Source organism: Rhinatrema bivittatum, chromosome 1 (assembly GCF_901001135.1).
Source record: "Rhinatrema bivittatum chromosome 1, aRhiBiv1.1, whole genome shotgun sequence".
In the NCBI taxonomy this organism is placed as follows: Eukaryota; Metazoa; Chordata; class Amphibia; order Gymnophiona; family Rhinatrematidae; genus Rhinatrema; species Rhinatrema bivittatum.
Window position 1 is genome coordinate 330,240,499 of NC_042615.1, and position 20,886 is coordinate 330,261,384.

General features: G+C 42.7%; 1 protein-coding gene across 9 annotated transcripts in view; it reads left to right on the forward strand.

The window, feature by feature from the left end:
• FAM13A (family with sequence similarity 13 member A) overlaps nucleotides 1–20,886 on the forward strand; it is a 505,365-nt gene that overhangs the window by 128,775 nt on the left and 355,704 nt on the right. For all 9 annotated transcript variants that reach the window (XR_003856193.1, XM_029597821.1, XM_029597782.1 and 6 more), the window contains exon 5: nucleotides 19,161–19,314. Coding sequence is in view for 8 of the 9 variants with exons in the window: in XM_029597821.1 (XP_029453681.1) it covers nucleotides 19,161–19,314 (154 nt within the window). In the remaining variant the exon portion in view is untranslated. The remainder of the gene's footprint in view (nucleotides 1–19,160; nucleotides 19,315–20,886) is intronic.

The window sequence follows — 20,886 nt, forward strand, 5'->3', positions numbered from 1 at the left end:
AGTGGAGAGCATCGGGTGCCTGCGCGGGAAGACCCGCGCAGGCACGCTAGTGTCCGGGAAGAAGACTGCAGCGCGGCTCGGAGGAAAATGAAAATCTTCAACCGCGGCCGATGGGACTCCGCCTTCGCCTCCGCGAGGGCTGAAAATGAAGGAGGTTAGCGTTGGGAGGTGGCTGCTGCTGCCGCGAGTTCCCGGGGGGGGGGGGGGGGGGAGAGAGAGTGAATGAATGAGCGAGCAAGCATGTGTGTTTGAGATCCTGTGTGTGTGAGTGAGAGATTGCATGTATGTGAATGATTGAGAGCCTGTATATGTGAAAGAGAGTATGTCTGTGATTGAGATCCTGCCTGTGAGAGAGAGAGCATGAATGTAAGTTTACCATTGGGAACCTGTATGTGTAAGTTTGTAATTGAAAACCTGTTTGTTTGAAAGAGTATGTGTGTATGATTGAGATCCTTTGTGTGTGAGAGAGATCATGTGTATGTATGATTAAGAGCCTGTGTGTATAAGTAAGAGAGAGATCATGTGTGTCTGTGTCTGATTGACAGCTGGTTTAGGTGATGGAGCATGTGAGTATGTGATTGAGAGCCTGTGTTTAAATGAGAGAGAGAGACCATGTGTGTCTGTGTGATTGAGAGCTGATTTAGGTGAGGGAGCATGTGAGTATGTGATTGAGAGCCTGTGTTTAAATGAGAGAGAGAGACCATGTGTGTCTGTGTGTGATTGAGAGCTGATTTAGGTGAGGGAGCATGTGAGTATGTGATTGAGAGCCTGTGTGTAAATGAGAGAAAGAGAGGACATGTTTGTAAGCATGTGAATGAGAGTCTGTGTGTGAGAGAAAAAGACAGCATGTATTTATGTGATTGAAAGCCTGTGTGTGTGTAAGCGTGAAAAGATAGACAGCATGTGTGTAAATGTGTAATTAAGAGCCTATATAAGTGAGAGAGAAAAAACATTTGTATATGTGAGTGACTGAGAGCATGTGTGTATAGGTGTGTCATTGAGAGCCAGTGTGAGAGAGAGCGCTGGTATGTGACTGAGAGAGGAGAAAGTTCCAAGCAAACCACCCCACCTCCTGCTAATTCAGAACAATCTCAGGACACCTGGATATCAAACGTTCCCAGGTATGCAGAGCAAAAAAATTTTTGTATCCTTATTATTTTTCATTACTGGGTCTTTGTGTCTGCTATTTTGAAATATTTTGTTGGTATCTGGAAATGTTTTATATGAGTTTTTAATTATTGGATATTCCACTCATCAGCTGTTTCGAAATATGTTCTTTTTGTTAGTACAGTTTTACTGCTGATGATTTTATATTTCTTGATTTGTTTTATAAGGATGTGTGATGTTTCTTTTTTCCTTTGTTACACTGCATACAGAGACTCTGGCTTGTTGCAGTTTCCAATTCAGTTTTTGTCTGCATGCTTCTTGTTATGCGTTTTGGTCTCTTTATTCTATGTTAGGTGAGGGACAGCACGTGATTCAGGTGAGGTTTTCTGCTGGCGTGTAGTTTCTGTGTAGGACTCTATAGCAGCCTGACTTGGTCCGTTTTCCTAATAGGAGATGTATTGGTGTCTTAAGGCCTGGTGTAATATTTTCAGAGACTTATTGTACTTTAAGTGTGATCTTACATAAAATGCACACATTTACTTGTATTTAGTTTTAAACATATTGTATGGCTCTCATGGAATTACATTTTAAAATATGTGGCGTTTATGGCTCTCTCAGCCAAAAAGGTTCCTGACCCCTGCCCTAACTCCTCCGTCCTCCATCTCTCCCTACCCAGCAACCTCAATCTCCTTTCCGCCACCCCTGACTCTCTATCTCCCCTTGCCTTCCTGCCTAGTACATTTCCCCCTCCTCCTGGTCCCACCCAACAGAAAAAGACTTTAGTCCAAACCAGAGTCTCCCTTCCTCTTTATCAGCAGCAGATGAAGGCAAAAGGTATCGAGAAGAGGAAGATGAGGCGGCAGCAGCAGTGGATCAATAGAGCACACACCTTTCTCCCTTACGCTCTTGCTTTCATAGCCAGGCCCCATGGGTCGAAGAGAGCATCAGCAGCCTCACTGAGGAAGATAAAGTGGTGTCCTGCCAGGCCCATATGATCAGGAGTTGGTGAAGGATCTGGGTGAAGGAGGAAGGAACAGACTTCCACTGGCCAGTAAGAGGAGATGCAAGCAAGAGCAGCTTCCAGTCATACACAATAAAAGAGAAGTCAGCCAACTCCTGCCCAAACTGATGAGGAAAGATCAGTCTTCTGCTGGTTCTGCGACACACCTCCTGGGTCTTCGAGACACACTAGTGTGACCCGACACATCTGTTGAGAACCACTGACCTCCATAGGAATCGATGGGGAATGAAACTTGGAAAAATAAATCTTTTATTTCCAGCTCGAAAAAACACTTTTATGGTAATAAAAAAGTAACACAAAACATTATACAGGGATTAGAGAAATGTTACTTGTATCTGACAAAAGAAAACGCTGTTCCATCCTTGATAGACCAAGCGAGCGGCCCTCCTCCATGCCACCGGCCTGGCCTCCGGCAGCAGTGGCCTATGGAAGCGACCCTCCTCTTTTCTGCCGCCACCGGCCGGGACAGGCAGGGTGAGGTGGATGCCACAGTGGCGTTCTGAGAGGGACATTCTTTGCCGCCTCAAAATTCTGCCGCCTGAAGCGGCTGCCTCCCCCTGCCTCATTATAGAAGCGCCCCTGATTGCCGCCCTTGTAGTCATGCAAATGCTTTTCTTACCAGGCACCTCATGTGATTTCCATCATTGACCTGTGGTGTTGATGACAATGAGACGGGGCCACCTTGCCTGATAGTCCAGGAGGCCAAGGCTGCCCTCCCCCCCCCCACCTCCAGCTAGTGCTCTGGGGCCTCTTTATTGACCCTGTGGATGTAGTCTGGGGAATACTCTTGTCCATCCCGTAAGTACTTGAAAAACGATGTTTGTTATAAAGTAAAACAAAGCATGAGTTGAGACGTATTAATCAATAGTTGATATGTCCTGTTTACACAGTCTTTTCATAGTTGTAATTTCCATTTGCCTTGCATTTACTAAGGTTTGAGATGTTACTATTTGTCGCATGATATGCTTTTCCTTGCTTTTGTTTTTCACACTGTTTTTCAGGCAACCACTCTATTCCTTGTGAGGAGAAGCAGTCTGGGCACCCTACTCCCTGGATTTTGTTCTTGGCTCTTTCCATTTGACAGGGTGTCTTAGTTTGCTATAGGAAGATACTGCACACTAGGGGGCAGCCCTGGCACATCATTGGTTAGGAAGGTGTTGAATACAGTTCTGCATTTTTTTTGACTGCTGGCTATATAGATACGTCTGCAAGCATGAATTCACATGCTGCTTCTGTGTAATCAAAGTTTGTGTGCCATTATGGCTGCTTTGACACAGCTGAGAGTGCCATTCTTTGGCCATATATGTAATGCGGCTGTCCAGTCCTGCATGAGGAGGAAACAGGAATTAATAATTCAGTGTTAATGCTTATGCTCACTTGGGCTCTTTGAAGTGTTAACAAACTTTTCATATTCCCTCCTTGTTTCAGATTCTCAGCCAGGTTTGTTTATAACAACAGTCAAATTCTCAGCCAGACAGAGACATAAGAACATAAGGCTTGCCATACTGGGTCAGACCAAAGGTCCATCAAGCCCAGTATCCTGTTTCCTTCAGTGGCCAATCCAGGTTACAAGGCTAAGAGAGAATTTGAAAAGAAGTTGGCTGTAGAGGCAAAAACTCACAGTAAAAACTTTTTTAAATATATCCGAAGCAGAAAGCCTGTGAGGGAGTCAGTTGGACCGTTAGATGATCGAGGGGTTAAAGGGGCACTTAGAGAAGATAAGGCCATCGCGGAAAGATTAAATGATTTCTTTGCTTCGGTGTTTACTGAAGAGGATGTTGGGGAGGTACCCGTAATGGAGAAGGTTTTCATGGGTAATGATTCAGATGGACTGAATCAAATCACGGTGAACCTAGAAGATGTGGTAGGCCTGATTGACAAACTGGAGTAGTAAATCACCTGGACCGGATGGTATACACCCCAGAGTTCTGAAGGAACTAAAAAATGAAATTTCAGACCTATTAGTAAAAATTTGTAACTTATCATTAAAATCATCCATTGTACCTGAAGACTGGAGGATAGCAAATGTAACCCCAATATTTAAAAAGGGCTCCAGGGGCGATCCGGGAAACTACAGACCGGTTAGCCTGACTTCAGTGCCAGGAAAAATAGTGGAAAGTGTTCTAAACATCAAAATCACAGAACATATAGAAAGACATGGTTTAATGGAACAAAGTCAGCATGGCTTTACCCAGGGCAAGTCTTGCCTCACTAATCTGCTTCACTTTTTTGAAGGAGTTAATAAACATGTGGATAAAGGTGAACCGGTAGATAAAGTATACTTGGATTTTCAGAAGGCGTTTGACAAAGTTCCTCATGAGAGGCTTCTAGGAAAAGTAAAAAGTCATGGGATAGGTGGCGATGTCCTTTCGTGGATTGCAAACTGGCTAAAAGACAGGAAACAGAGAGTAGGATTAAATGGGCAATTTTCTCAGTGGAAGGGAGTGGACAGTGGAGTGCCTCAGGGATCTGTATTGGGACCCTTACTGTTCAATATATTTATAAATGATCTGGAAAGAAATACGACGAGTGAGATAATCAAATTTGCAGATGACACAAAATTGTTCAGAGTAGTTAAATCACAAGCAGATTGTGATAAATTGCAGGAAGACCTTGTGAGACTGGAAAATTGGGCATCCAAATGGCAGATGAAATTTAATGTGGATAAGTGCAAGGTGATGCATATAGGGAAAAATAACCCATGCTATAATTACACGATGTTGGGTTCCATATTAGGTGCTACAACCCAAGAAAGAGATCTAGGTGTCATAGTGGATAACACATTGAAATCGTCGGTTCAGTGTGCTGCAGCAGTCAAAAAAGCAAACAGAATGTTGGGAATTATTAGAAAAGGAATGATGAATAAAACGGAAAATGTCATAATGCCTCTGTATCGCTCCATGGTGAGACCGCACCTTGAATACTGTGTACAATTCTGGTCGCCGCATCTCAAAAAAGATATAATTGCGATGTAGAAGGTACAGAGAAGGGCTATGAAAATGATAAGGGGAATGGAACAACTCCCCTATGAGGAAAGACTAAAGAGGTTAGGACTTTTCAGCTTGGAGAAGAGACGACTGAGGGGGGATATGATAGAGGTGTTTAAAATCATGAGAGGTCTAGAACGGGTAGATGTGAATCGGTTATTTACTCTTTCGGATAGTAGAAAGACTAGGGGACACTCCATGAAGTTAGCATGGGGCACATTTAAAACTAATCGGAGAAAGTTCTTTTTTACTCAACGCACAATTAAACTCTGGAATTTGTTGCCAGAGAATGTGGTTCGTGCAGTTAGTATAGCTGTGTTTAAAAAAGGATTGGATAAGTTCTTGGAGGAGAAGTCCATTACCTGCTATTAAGTTCACTTAGAGAATAGCCACTGCCATTAGCAATGGTTACATGGAATAGACTTAGTTTTTGGGTACTTGCCAGGTTCTTATGGCCTGGATTGGCCACTGTTGGAAACAGGATGCTGGGCTTGATGGACCCTTGGTCTGACCCAGTATGGCATTTTCTTATGTTCTTATGATCACAAGGGGTAGATAGATTCCGAGTTGCTTATCCCAAGAATAAGCAGTGGATTTCTGCAACTCTATCTTAATAATGGCTAATGGACTTTTCCTCTAGGAACTTGTCCAAACCTTTTTTAAATGCAGCTACACTAATAGCTTTCACCACATCCTATGGCAACAAATTCCAGAGCTTAATTATGTGTTGAGTAAAAAATATTTTCTCTTTTAGTTTTAAATGCATTACCCAGTAACTTCATTGTCTGTCCCCTGGTCTTTGTACATTTCGACAGAGTAAACAACTGATTAATGTTTATTCATTCCATTCCATTCATTATTTTATAAACCTCTATCATATTTCTCCTAAGCTGTCTCTTCTCCAAACTGAAGAGTCCTAACCTCTTTAGCCTTTCTTCATAGGGGAATTTTCCATCCCTTTTATCATTTTGGTCACCCTTTTCTGTACCTTTTCTAATTCTGCTATAATTGTTTTGAGATGTCTTGACCAGAACTGCACACAGTACTCAAGATGATGTCGCACATTGGAGCGATACAAAGCCATAATGATATTCTCTGTTTTATTCTCCATTCCTTTCCTAATAATCCCTAGCATTCTATTTGCTTACTGCTGCACACTGAGCAGAAGATTTCAATGTATTTTCAACGATGACACCTACATCCTTTTCCTGAGTGGTGACTCCTAACATGGAACCTTGTATTGTGTAGCTATAATTTGGATTACTGTTCTCTAAGTGCATCACTTTGCCCTTATCCATATTAAATTTCATTTGCCATTTGTATGCTCAGTCTCACAGTTTTGCAATGTCCTCTTGCAATTTCCCACAATCTTCTTGTGATTTAACAACTTTGAATAATTTTGTGTCATCTGCAAATTTGATCACCTCACTTATTGTTCCCATTTCAGGTAGTTTATAAATATATTAAAAAGCAGTGGTCCCAAAACAGATCCCTGGAGGCACGCCACTATTCACCTTTCTCCACTGGGAAAATTTACCATTTAGCCAGTTGGCAATCCACAATAGGACACTGCCCCCTGTTCCGTGACTTTTTAATTTCCTAAGAAGGCTCTTATGAGGGACTTTGTCAAATGCTTTCCGGAAATCAACTGGTCACATTTATCCACATGTTTATTTCCACCCTCAAAAAAATGTAGCAGATTTGTGAGGCAAGACTTCCCTTGGCTAAATCCATGTTGGCTTTGTCCCATTAAACTATGCCTATCTCTATGTTAAACAACTTTGTTCTTTATGATAATTTCTAATGTTTTGCCTGGCGCAGACATCTGGATCAGCCCTTGATCCCTTTTTAAAAACTGGTGTTACATTAGCAACCCTCCAGTCTTCAGGTACCATAGACTATGTTACTGATAGTTTGCAAATTTCCAATAGCAAGTCCACAATCTCATTTCTCAGCTCTTTCAGCATTTTGGGATGTATACCATCTGGTCCAGGTGATTTGTTGCTCTTTAGTTTGTCAATTTGCTTTAGTACATCTTCCAGGTTCACTGAGATTGTTTTCAATTCCTCTGAATCATCACCTTTGAATATAATTTCTGACATACATATATTTTCTACATCTTCCTCACTGAATACCAAAGCAAAGAATTCATTTAGTCTCTCTGCTATGGCATTGTCATCCCTATGTGCCCCTTTTACTCCTTGATCATCTAATGGTCCAGCTGACTCCCTTGCAGGCTTTTTAATTCGATTGTACCTGAAAAAGTTTTTTTATTAGGAGTTTTTGCTTCCACAGCAAGCTTCTTTTCAGATTTTCTCTTTGCCTTCCTTATCAATGCTTTGCATCTGACTTGCTAGTGCTTATGCTGTTTCATGTTTTCTTCATTCAGTTACTTTTTCCATTTCTTGAAAGATGTTCTTTTAGATATTATAGCCTCTCTCACCTCACCTTTTAACCATGCCAATAGTCATTTAGCCTTCCTTCCACCTTTTCTAATGTGTGGAATACATCTGGCCTGGGCTTCCAAGATATTTTTAAACAATGTCCATGCCTGAGATAAAATATTAGCCTTTGCAGTTGTTCCTTTCAGTTTTTTTTCTAAACATTTTTCTCATATCTTTACAACCTCCTCCTCTTCCCCAAGATTGATTCCACAGTACTGGAGCTGTTACAGAAAAGGGCCTAGCGCGTAGCCTAGTTTTCCTTTTGATCTTACAAGTTGGAATAGATAGAAGCATGCCCTGGTTAGACATCCAGGACATTTTTTCAGGGGTATTTGTCAGTACTGTGAACTGGCACCTTCCTCCTCACCTGCTTGATTTGCTCTGTGGTCCCTCAAAGAAAAAAAACAACATGTGAAGTGCTACATAAATCCCATTCTGGGATTTATACCTTAATTCACTTTTCAAGTAAAACAGCCCCTCTCCTCGCATCATATGAAATGTCAGTATCAGAAATTTAAATTTTATTTGCAGTTCCACAGGAAGTCAGTGACAATAATGTAACAGTGGGTAAGCAGGAGTGTCTTTTTAACATCCTAATACTACCCTAATAGCCACATTCTGGACCAGTTGAAGCTTATGCATCAGCCTTAAAAGAAAGCCAATTCACAGGTCATCACAGTTTTTCCTGGACTTCACCTAGGATGCATTTAAGGTCTACTAACATCTCATTTTCATTCTGTTTTGCATTTATTTTGCAGTTTCTTGGGTCATCTGTTCTTGCATTCATTTAATTTATTCCTTTGGGCTAGAGCTTTTGACAGTTCAGCTTTAATGATCGCCGACAGACTTCTTTGGTCCCTATTAGTATTTGAGGGCATCTGGTGTGAATAGGACCATGACCTCCAGAGAACCAGGGGGCACTTCAGAATGATACAGTGGGACTTCCAGTTATGGCACTGAGCTGAGCGGAGGTCGGGTATAGGTGCTTCAGGCCATCTCCTCCACAATCGCCTTATCTCCTGGTCTTTCCTGACCCTGTTTTGTTTTGATTGTGGTGCAGAGCAGTGAAGATTTTTAAGCCAGACGGCTGTTCCCACTGGGGATATGAGCTGTAAAGTGGTCCGCGGGACAAGAGAACCAGCAAACCTAAAATGGCGACGGTAGCAGAGGGAGACAAGATGCTGGTAACGATCTCGGAAGAAGTTTTACTTCAAATTTCTAACAATGTTACTGCTGCTCTTGATGAATGTTTAATTAAATACAGACTTCCATGGACGATATTAAGGGCAGCTTGGAAGACAAATCCAAATGTTTGAATTCCGCAGAACGCTTTTCCACTCAGGAAGATAGGCTGCTTGAGGTAGGATGCCATATTGCTGATCTCACCAGTAAAAATGTGATGCTTCTCGAACATTTGGAGGACCAGGAAAATCGTAACCACCAAAACAACATAAAAATCATTGGCCTCCTCAAGTTGCTACCCGAAGATGAGCTACATCTGTTCATGGAGAAATGATTGCCTGAGCATTTGAGCCTGGAGATTTCTAATGACCGCCTTCACTGTGAGTGTGTACATTGAGTTAGGCCATAGCAAGCCAGGGATGGCAGGCCCAGGCCTGTCATGGCAAGAATACTTAATTACTTCCATAAAACAATGCTTATGTGAGCCTTTAGTCAGCGATCTTCCGTGGAATACCAAGGGCTCAAGATTTTGCTGTTTAACGATTTCTCTGCTCAAGTCAGCATGCAATTGTGAGAAATGTCATCTACCTGCTCTGAATTACATCGCAGATGGATCTGCTTTGCACTCTTATTCCCTGCAAAATTGCGAGTGCATCATGATTAGATTTTTTTTTTTTTTTTTGCTACTTAGGAGGAAGCTGCCACTTTCTTGGCCACTCTGAACTGATTTTTATGTGCTGACCAATCTATAAACATTTTCACCAGCTGCTTCTCTTTTTTTTTTATTTTGCTGATTTGCTTTGGAGCCTTCAGGGGTTTCTAACATTGAGGACCTGCGCAATTCTTTTGTTCCACCATGGTAATGCCTAGCTTGTGTTTGTTGTCAATACACAGGCCAGAGGTTTTGCACATTTTCTGCCCTTTTCTGGCTCCAAATTTTTACCCTCTGGGGTCTACTCCCTGGCCATTGAGTATTTCTCTGGTCTTTTTGTAATCTTGCACTTTTTGTTGGCACTGGTAGTGGTGCGCTCTTGATGGTTTTTATTATATATTTATGCTGTTTCTTTTTTGGCTGGTTTCCTGGGGGTCTTTGTCCTTATTGCTTTACTGTTTCTGTAAGGCTATAGATTTGTACTGGTATTTGTTTACCCCTTTTTTCGGGAGGAGATGTTGCATGGGCCCTCTTCCCAGAGGTAGTACCCTTGTAGGCAATACTGGGATGGTGTTGTTTTTGCCCTCTAGGAACGGGAGGAGTTTTCTTTTTTCTTGGCTTTTACTGGTTTTATGGTTTGGGGTATGTTTGTGTGTTTGTATGAGGGTGTGAATGTGTGGGGATCTGGGGATTCAGTTTGTTGGGGGTGAAACTGGACATCCTTTATCATGGAGGCTCCTATCTTGGTGAGTTACAACAGCAGTGGAACTTTGGGGGCCTAGGCTGGGGGGTCCTTGAAGTTTTGTTCTGTTTTCTGTTTGTCCCATGAGGGGTTCTCTGTCTTGTTTTGCCTATAACCAACCAGCCTTGATATGGGTTAAGGTTTCTTCTTTAAACACCACTGGGATCTACTCTCCAGTGAAAAGGAAGAAGCTATTAAATCTGTTTAAGACCCTTCATTCCCAAATTGTGTTTTTACAGGAAACGCATTTGTCTGAAGATGAACATAGGAAGCTGAAGCGTGAATGGGTGGGTCAATGTATATCCGCTTCTTTGTCTAGCCGGAAACGGGAGGGTAGATATGTTATCGTAGTGGGTATCCTGCACCAACATAAAGTTGTGCTCTGCAACATATATGCGCCAAATGTGTACTCACACAATTTCTTTACTAATTTGGTGGGTATCCTGCTTTCTTTCCCACATTATAAACTTGTGGTTGGTGGGGACTTCAATATTGTGGCCGATAAGAGGTTTGATTGTAAGCCTGTTAAAAGACCTAAACCTCAGGATGGCACTTTGGGGGTTAATTATATGTGTAAGGAACTCAATTTGTTGGCTGTTTGGAGGGTCCTTCACCCAGGGGAGCAAGAGTACACTTTCTATTCGAACCCACATAAATCCTATTCCAGGATAGATTATCTTTTGGTGTCTGGTTTGTTTTCCTTGGTAAGGGAAGCTACGATTGGTTCTATTTCTATCTCCGATCATGCTCCAATTTCTGTGGGCTTTGGGGTTGGTAAGCTCTCAACATGCTCCTTTCTCTTGGTGGATGAACCCTGAACATTATCTAGATGATTTGTTCCATACATTTTTGAAGGACAAATGGGACAAATATGTGGAGACCAATTCATCTATGGCCATTTCTCCATCCCTGTTATGGAAGGCTGGTAAGGCAGTACTTTACGGTCATATCATTGCTTATGTTGCCAAGGTTAATAGGGTCTGAAATGCTGCTATTTTGAAACTTACTTCGGCTCTGAAAGCAGCTCAATCTCGAAACATGGCTGATTTATCTAACCAGGTGCGAGCTGCCTTGAACCACCTTCTACATCAGAAGGCAGTGAAGTCCTTGGGATTCTTTCAATATAAATTATACCGCTTTGGGAACAAGTCTAGCAAGCTCTTAGCTAATTTAGTGCGCAATCGGGGATCTTGTTCAAGCATAGTAGCAATTTGAGATAGGGCAGGTAACCATAAACATCGGCTCTCTGATATTATGGACCATTTTCTGGAGTATTATGGGGAGCTTTATGGTTCTAAGGGCATGGCACATCCGCTTGGGAGTCTTTTTTTTTCCAGGTTTTCCTTGGCCTCAGATGTCGCAGGACATGGAGACCAAACTTAATCCCCCCATCCATGATGGGGAAATATTCTCTGTTATTCAAGGGTTAAAGTTAGGGAAGGCTGCAGGGATGGATGGTCTCGGTTCAGAATTCTATAAGATTTTGAAGTTCCCAGTACTACCTGTGCTGACAAACATTTACAATGATGTTACCCTCTCTGGTTCATTATCGCCCTTTATGAATCAATCAGTTATTGTTGTTTTGCCAAAAAAAAGCAGGGACTCCTTGGAAGTGGGGTTGTATCACCCCATCTCACTTATTAACGTGGACATGAAGATAACTGGCAGCAGCCTTGGCAGCTAGGATAAATTTCCTTCTCCCGTATGTAATCCATACAGATCAAACTGATTTTGTGAAAGGCCGCCATGGGGGTCAAGAATGTGCGCAGGCTGATTGCTGCACTCTCTCTTCGGTCCAAGGCAGAGGCCTGCGTTCTTAGTTTAGATGCGGAGAAGGCCTTTGACTCTCTGTCTTGGGACTATATGTTTTGGGCTCTTAGGTCAGATTTTGGGGTGGCTACAAACCTTATATAGCAAACCCTAGTGCTAGGATTCTCATTAACCGATCTTTATCACCCTCTTTCAGTTTGCATTGTGGGGTTTGCCAGGGGTGGTTCCCTCTCTTCCCTTTTATTTATTCTGGCAATTGAACCGTTGGCGATACAATTACGATGAGAGGTGGTATTCAAGGGCCTTTCGATTGGTAAACATCTTACGAAAATTGCTTATGTTCACGGACGATATTCTTTTGTTTATGGACCATGGGCGGGATTATTGGCCTGTTTTTCCAGTTTCACCAGATAGCAGGTTTAAAAATCAATTTTCCTAAGTCAGAGGCCCTAGTACTAGACCCTGGGTTGGCTCTATCTTGGGTGGGCCCCTTTCCCCTCACCTGGGTGCCCAACAAAGTTAAGTATTTGGGTGTGTGGATCCCCAGGGTTTTGACTTCTCTATATGAACTCAATATTCGAGACTTAATCCTGTCTGTTCAGGAGAAGTTGAGGTTATGGCGGTCTTTGCCATTATCATTCTTTGGCAGATGTGCACTTCTGAAGATGATGATCATACCTAAGATTCTGTATAAACTGCAGATGCTTATCTGTTGGCTCACAACACAGGATATTAAACTGTTACAGTCTGTGTTCCTTACCTTTATTTGGAATGGTAAGGGGGCTAGGATTAGTCTAGCTAAACGTATGGGTGCTAGAGAGTCTAGCACCCATAATTTACATTTTTACAATGCTGCCTGTCAGTTGTGTTTTATCAGCGAGTGGATCACTGGCAGGTCTTTTTTTTGTGAACCTGGCCTCATGGATAATATTTTGTTTCCTTGGTCTCCATTGTATCTCATCCATTCCACTGATCGAGAAATTCGCAGATTGCTCTCAGCTCGCCCTCCTCTTTTTTTATCCTTTTGTGCAAGCCTGGCGTTAGTTCAGGAAACAGGGAGGCTATGCAGGTCATCAATCCCTGTTTTTACCCCTGTTAGGCAATAATGCTTTTTCTCCAGGTATAGAGAATGCTGCCATATTTCTGCACTGGCACAGTTGGTGGTGACTTTTATTTTCCACCTCTATAAAGAGGATAGCCTGATTAGTCACTCCTTTTTCACACTTTCTCAACTGTTTTCAATCCTGCCTAGGTAGTTTTTTGCATACCTGCAAGCCAGACAAACGGGCCGATTCAGTAAAATGCGCGGGAGAGCCCGTGTTCCAAGGCAAGCGCCTGCTTTCCCAACGCGCGCCCAGGCCATTGCGCGCCCAGGCCATTGACCTGGGCGTGCAATTCTGTATGCAAATGAGGGCCCGCGCTAATAAGGAGACACTAGGGACACTAGACCATCCCTAGCACCTCCTTATTGGCAGAAGCAGTGGTTGTCAGCGGGTTTGACAGCCGCCACTCAATTTTACCAACATCGATTTGTCGAACCCGCTGACAGCCACAGGTTCGGAAAACGGACACCGGCAAAATTGAGCGTCCGTTTTCTAATCCATGGGCAGATTTTTAAAAAGATTTTTTATTTTTTTTTAATTTTGGGGGCCTCCGACTTAACATTGCTATGATTTTAAGTCGGAGGGTGTACAGAAAAGCAGGGGGGTTTCTTCTTCATAGGGATTAAAATGGAAAGGAGGAACAGTTCCTTGCTGTTATTTTATGTGGCCAGCAAGGTGATGTCTCTAGATATTCACTCTGTTTATATTGTATGTTTATTGCTTGCTTTGGAATGTAATCTCTTCTTTTTGTCAAAAATCATTTTGCAAAAAAAAAATAAAAATAGAATGATACAGTGAAGGGACATCCAAGGGTCCATTGTTGGAACCCAGGCAATGGCATTTCCTGCTTGTATCCTACTTGGGCTTTCCTTGTGTGGGCAGGCCTTGGACCTCCACAGCACAGGCACAGGTTTAGTTATTACTGACACTCGTTTTCTTCAGTTGGCAGTTGAGGCCAAGGCAGAAGCACCTCTATGCGATCAGGGGTTGGGTACTCTGCATCTGTTGGAATGGGGTATAAGAATATGGGTCAGGATAAATCCAAAATTCCCTCCTCTCCAAGCAATGCTCAATCAGTTGAATGTCTGTTGTAGTGCGTACTGATGCCACCGAACAGACTCACTCTACACAGAGGTGGAAGGCAGTTGTCAGAAGCAGACAGGATGCTGGGCTTGATGGACCCTTGGTCTGACCCAGTATGGCATTTTCTTATGTTCTTATGTTCTTACTTGGTCACAGTACCTGATACTGGTCTTAGGTGGTGCATCACAGATTTTGTGATGCGACCCCAGTGCAGCTGAGAAAGTCTGCAGAAAGGCATCCCAATTAGCCAGCAAGGGGCTGTCTTGCTCCAGTGAGCAGACTAAATCAAGTCCCACCTGGGCTCTATTGCTGGGGTAGACATGAGGGTACACCAAGAAACAGAGATGGCTTTGTTTATTGGAGCCACAGAATTGCCTCAGAGTTCCAATAAACTAGTCCAGTTTTGGCAAGGGTCCATCAAGCCCAGCATCCTGTCTGCTTCTGACAACTGGCTTCCACCTCTGTGTAGAGTGAGTCTGTCCGGTGGCATCAGTACGCACTACAACAGACATTCAACTGATTGAGCATTGCTTGGAGAGGAGGGAATTTTGGATTTATCCTGACCCATATTCAGCAAGAGAAAGGTTGGCAAAGGAGAAGGGGGATGCTGCAGAGCTATCTGTAACTGTCTCACCTGCTACTACAGAGCTGCAGTCCCCAAGGCCGGCACCATATTTGTCTCTGTAGGGATTCCTAGTACTTGTACAGACATAGGTAGGGATGCCAACTGACTCCAGATTTTCAGGACAGGTTGATCCAGTCCTGGTTTTACTCCCCTGCATGCAGGTACTTATAGTCTTGCTTTTCTTAGGCAATGCAATAGGGAAATCAGAATAAATCCCAGCATCCATTGGGGTAAAACCAGGACTAGATCAACCTGTCCTGAAAATCAGGAGCCAGTTGGCAACCCTAGTACCTCCATACCTATAGCACTAGATGTCTTGAAGGCAGACCAGAGGGCACTGGGAGTGGAGTATGGGTTCCCAACAAACTGTCCACTTTCAACCTATTTTATTTAGGACAGCAGATTCAAACCAGACAAACAAGCATACCTCTTAGGTCAGAGTATGCAGTAAGCTGCAGTCTGGTAATAATCGGACTGAAGACACCAGGAGCGCAGGAGACAGGAAAGCTGTATGCTAGTGTAAGAGTTACATTCCATAGTAGAGGCACTGAAGCTTAGCAACAGTGCTGGCTGGCGTTGTGGAACAGCATGGGCTAGGCAGCCTTCTAGTTACTGGGAACACTTCTGTTTCCCAACCTGTCCATGCATTTGTTCTCGGAGCCAGTCCACCACCTCAGGGGAGTGGTTTCGCAGGTGTGCTGTCAAGTTCATGACTTGTAGGGTCATGGCTTGGAAGCTGAAGAAATAAACTGCCTCCCTTCACGGACCTCAGCTTGAACCCCACTGAAGCTGTATCCTTGCCTCTTGCTACATTGGTCTGATATCGTTGTTTGTGGCGTTCTCACTGTTAAGTTTCTGCTGGCCCTTTTTGTACTTTTTCTCTGTTACTATTTCCTTCCTAGGGCTTTGTCATTATCTTGCTGCTTTCTTGCTTTGCCTGTCGGTGTGTTATGAGAGACAAGCATTGCAGGCGGTTTGGTAGCATTTAAGAAAGGCCCTTAATTACTTGTTCTCCTCTGTTTTTCCTCCTTTGCAACCACACTGTGATTTGCTGTTCTTGTGGCTATACAGCAGCAGCAGCAGCAGGATTAGGAGGAGAGGAGAGGAGTATCCAGAGATCCCTTGCTGCAGCAGATTGGAAAGGGAGCAGAAGGGATCCAACTGCCCCCATCCCCCACCCCCACCCCACCCCCCAGCACCACCAGCACCTTCCTTTCAGCCAGCAAAGAAGTGAGGGTCCAGGGTACCTTCTCATTAGATCTGGGGGGAAGGTTTATGTAAATACTTTTGCTGGTTGTCTTGTGAATTTTTCTTACTTCTTTATTCTGTAATAAACAACATTTTTCTTGTTTCCGTGTCATGTGTGTGTTTTGAGTTCCTGAGCACACTGTGATTGTGTAGTGCCATGGGTGGTGGTAAGGACGTGTGGGATGAGGTGTGTGTGGAATAAAGGCAAGATGTTCATTATTAGCATGAGTGAAAGAAGAGAATTTTATGTTGTAGTGCTTATCTAGTGCTATGAGCGTTCAGTATGAGTGGATACTCATACGCCCTGCTTCCATATCATCAGGGATAAATATATTTGGGTTTGAGGGCTACCAGAGCTGGCTAAAAAGTAGACATGTACTTAGGGAAGTAGGTGTTTTATGACTGTGGGCAGAGTTGGATATACAGAGCAAGAAAAAGCTAGAAGAATGGAGAAAGTGAAGAGAGCATAAGGGAGTGTGTGAAAAGTGTCAAATGCAGGAGAAGACCACTTATAGGAATATCACAGAGCCTATAACTGAGAGCAAAGCAGAGAGGAGAGATGTGGGAAATAGAGAGGGAGGATTTGAAGGTAATACCTAAATTCCAAGACAATTCTTTCAAAGAGGAGGAATCTATAATCAACAGAAAGAAGCCCGTTGGAGGACAAGGGAGTTGAGTGATGACAGGAAAAAAGAGACCCTCTGGTTCAGATTCATTTCATGTGAGAAAGCGTGAACTTATCCATGGGGTAATAGAAGAAAGAAAGCCGGAAAGGCAGGTGGATACAGAAGAGGATGGGGTGCTATCTGCACAGGAGTGATATGAGCAATTAGAAAGCAATAAAAGAACCAAGACCATGAAGATAAGAAAAAGAGAAAAGGAGGGGAGCAAATACAAAGCTTTGAAGAACATCAACAGACAGTGGTGAAGTAAAACAGAAAGAGATGGTGACCAGCCCCCTAAAGGAGCAGTTAACAAGGTGGGAGAAAAGCCAAGCAAGATACACCAAGCGGTGAAAGTGTGTCCGGGTATTATTGTCCACAGTATGAAATATTTAGTAGGAGTAAAGACAGATCAGATGGCTCCTGTGACCTCTTCCAATGGGCCTCAGGTGGACAGAACTGGCAGCACCGAGGATGCAACCGTGAGCCAGGTAGGGCAGTTTTTAGGACTGGGCTGGGGCCCAGCACTCAGGTAAGCAGCAGCCACCAAGACACTGGGATAAAGACACTAGTAGTTGCTTTTTTTGGCCCACTTCTGTTCATGTGAGCTTCACACATCCCCCCTCTTCCTTTAAGTTAGTGCATTAGGATTGCCTAGTGTGAAACACATGGACTTATGGTGTGATAGGGTAAAAATCTTAAGGCACCATGAAAGTCTGTAATATTGCATAGATTAAATGGAAAAATGACCCAGACTCTGAATATTACTACAGTGCCACATAGGAGTTTGGTAAGTTTTATAGTGTAGTACAGCTTGTAGGATTTCTTTACAGTAAATGGAGAACGCCTTATGTCGACATCGATTTCCGTCCATATCTTTTCTCAGCTTACATGCATAACCTTGCTTTGCCAAGAAAATGACTCTCATAAGATATGGACGGAAATCATCGTAGACCTTATCGTTTTGTGGCTTGCAGCAAGGGAAGCAGGCAGGAGGTTGCCCCCACAAAGTAGCCACTTTGTGCTCTGCCACTGCCTCCACAGGGAAGCGGGTGGAGAGGGAGAGAATGAGGAAAAAGCTAAGTTTGTGAGTGGTGGGGAGTCTGACGGGAGAAGGCAGAGATAGAGTGGTGGCCTCAGTTCACATACAGACAGCTTCTCTTTCTCACACAAAGATCCTGTCTCTTGCTCAAAGAGCCATGTACCACTCTTTCCTGTCTCACATATACACAATATTAACCTGTTTCTCTCTCACATCTAAACAAGAAAACGCTCACTCTTGCTTTCAGACACAAACACGGCCTCCTTGTGACTTGTACACACAAAAAAATGCAAACTTGTTTTGGAAATCTGCATTCAACGTAAAGACTGTCTTTGGAAATGTTCTATGGGATTGGCCAAGTAAACTCAAAAACTTTGGTGTGTGCCTCCAGGTGGTAGTGATGGTAGGATGAAAATTATCTTTATTACATTAAGGGGGTCATTTTTCATAGGACGTCTGCAAGTAAAACAGTGTATGGCACGTTCACAGGTGTAAGTTTGCCTGGTCTGAGAGGAGCCGTTCCTGAGGACAGAGTTGGAGAGGGGTTTGGATTTAGACATATACTGTGTGAAATTTGACTGTGCATACATTTTCAGGAAAATTTTGGGGTAACTTGTGCGGGGTAGATTCAGTGGGATAATTTTCAAAACAATTGCACTCAAGTAAATTTGCTTTGAAAACTGGTGTAACTTATCTGCGAATCAGTGGCATAAGTTATGCAGGATGTTTGAAAATGACCCTCTGTATAATTTTCTGCTACGTACAAGGATCAGTCTAGAATAGATAACACATTGTATTTTTCCAGTCTGTGCTTATTGCCTTCTGTGACTCAGTGATTTGTGCGAATTTGTAATATTGTGGTTGGTATTGATATTGACATTGTTACTTTTGATATCACTCACCGTGATGTTATCAAGCATATAATGGATTGCCAATGTCATAGGGTAGACAAAACTGATATAAAATACACATCAGGCTCCTTACATTTTTCATAGAGCATTATCCTTGCAATTTACCAGGGAGCTGAAATGCACTTTGTAAGGAAGTCATTTTACTGTTTTGTTTGTACTACTACTTCCTATAGTTGAGTCCTGAGTTCTGAGACACTCAGCTGAAGGAAGGCTTTGCTCATACTGGATGCCGTGTGCTGCGGGCTGCTCAGACATTTTTTCTGCGCTCCTCAAAAATCCATTTGGGGGAAAAGTTAGGCCTTGGTCCAATGCTGAATTCCAACACTTTTTCTTAAATGCACTATTTGAGCTTAGAGTTGGCCAACTTTAAATGCCATGGCTTTCTCGCAACGTCTAGTGAATCCAAGCCTATATGCATTTGCTGACAGTTGAGAATTTTGTTTTCTTCCTGGCCTCCAGCCTTGATAAACATCACGATATAATTGCCAAATATATTTGAGAAACTGCTTTCCTAGGCAGTGCTCCTGTGTATTTGTGCAGTCGATTGCTTGACACGTTTTTGTCACGTGTGCTTTTGTCAGTGTGCCCGCTGGAACTGAAGGCATGAGAGAACTGGAAACGTGCAATCGAATTGTGGTCAAATTGCTGGCGTCCCACAGTACCCTTTTTGAATCTGAGCTCACAGCAGAGAAGGAGGAGCCATGTGAAGACTCTCCTAGAATCATTACAGTGAAAGTAAGTGCTCGTTTTGTTTCCCAGTTTTGTAAGCAGCACTTTACAAAAGGTTATTTTATTTCTAGACTTTTATATACACTGCACAATCTGAAATACTGGCCAGAGCGGTTTACAGCATAAAATAAAACATAAAATTGTAAAACGATCATATAAAATATTACAGTCATAAAAACCAAGCACATGGTGTGTACAGTAATGTAACAGCAGACATGGGTACAGCCAAGTAAGCAACATGCAGCTCAGTGCACACCAAAAGAGGGTCAGTCTGCAAGTGTTATATATAGGGGTAGTCTTTTTGGTTGAGCTCTGCCCACAACTTCTTCCCAAGCCCCATCCCCCAGTTCCCACTGCCAATTTCTTAAATACATTCTTCGTGTAAATTGGAGTATAATTATTCACTCCCAGACCAACCAATAAAATGCTAGAAAACGAGGCATAATGATAAAGGAGAAAGTGACAAAACCAGCATTACTAATAGAGATTCAGTACTAAGCCTATTCTGTACTATATGGAGAGAGAGATTAGCAAGTAGGAAGAGATGTAAACAGAAACTAACAAGAAGTTGCCACTTGTTTTGGCACCACTTGCCTGACTAAAAAATGGATCCAAGTTGACCTCGCTATTTGGCCTGTGTATATTATACCGAACAAGGTTCAGAAAGAAGCTATTTGGCATAATGCGAGTATTTAGGAGAGCACTAACTGTAAATTTGAGAGACTGAGATCATGCCCCCACTATACCCTGGCTTAAGAGTGAGGTTCATTCCTATCAATGTTCATGCAAGACAAACCAAACATGTATCCTGCACCTCCAATTCTTTCAAATATATCCACAAAAACCTCCCCTATCACTCACACACACATACACATTTCCAACAATAGTGGCAGAGCAGGAATTTTGTTTGTACACTTCACCATACAAAAAAAAATAATATTCAAATTCTGGTGTAATCTAATCAACAGTAACACAGACTCCCTCCACTACCAGCACTACCAGGCAAAAATCCTACAAAAAAATAAATAAATAAAATTCGGCACATGTTAGGATACCTGCCATCCAAAAAACAGCCTAGTACCTAGGATCCATCCTCTAAATAACGTGATATGGATATGGAGACCTCAAACTATTACAACTCAATGGCCTGTGTGCTGTGGGGAAACACTTTCACCATAAGTCTCACATATTTCAAAACATAATAACATAGTAATGACAACAGAAAGACCAAAATGGTCCATCTAGTCTGTCCAGCAAGCTTCCCAAGGTAATAACTGCTGCTCCGTGCAGATTACCCCCAAGCTTTTTTATTTATTCCCATCCTCTAGCCTTTAGGGATCCACAGTGTTTATCCCATGCCTCTTTGAAATCCTTCACAGTTTTAGTCTTCACCACTTCCTCCAGAAGGGTATTCCAGGCATCCACCACCCTCTCCATGAAGAAATATTTCCTTACATTGGTTCTAAGTCTTTCTGACTGGAGTTTCAAATCGTGATTCTTAGTTCTACTAAATTGTTTCCAATGGAAAAGCTTTGATGACAACCATGGATCATTAAAACTTTTCAAATATCTGAAGAT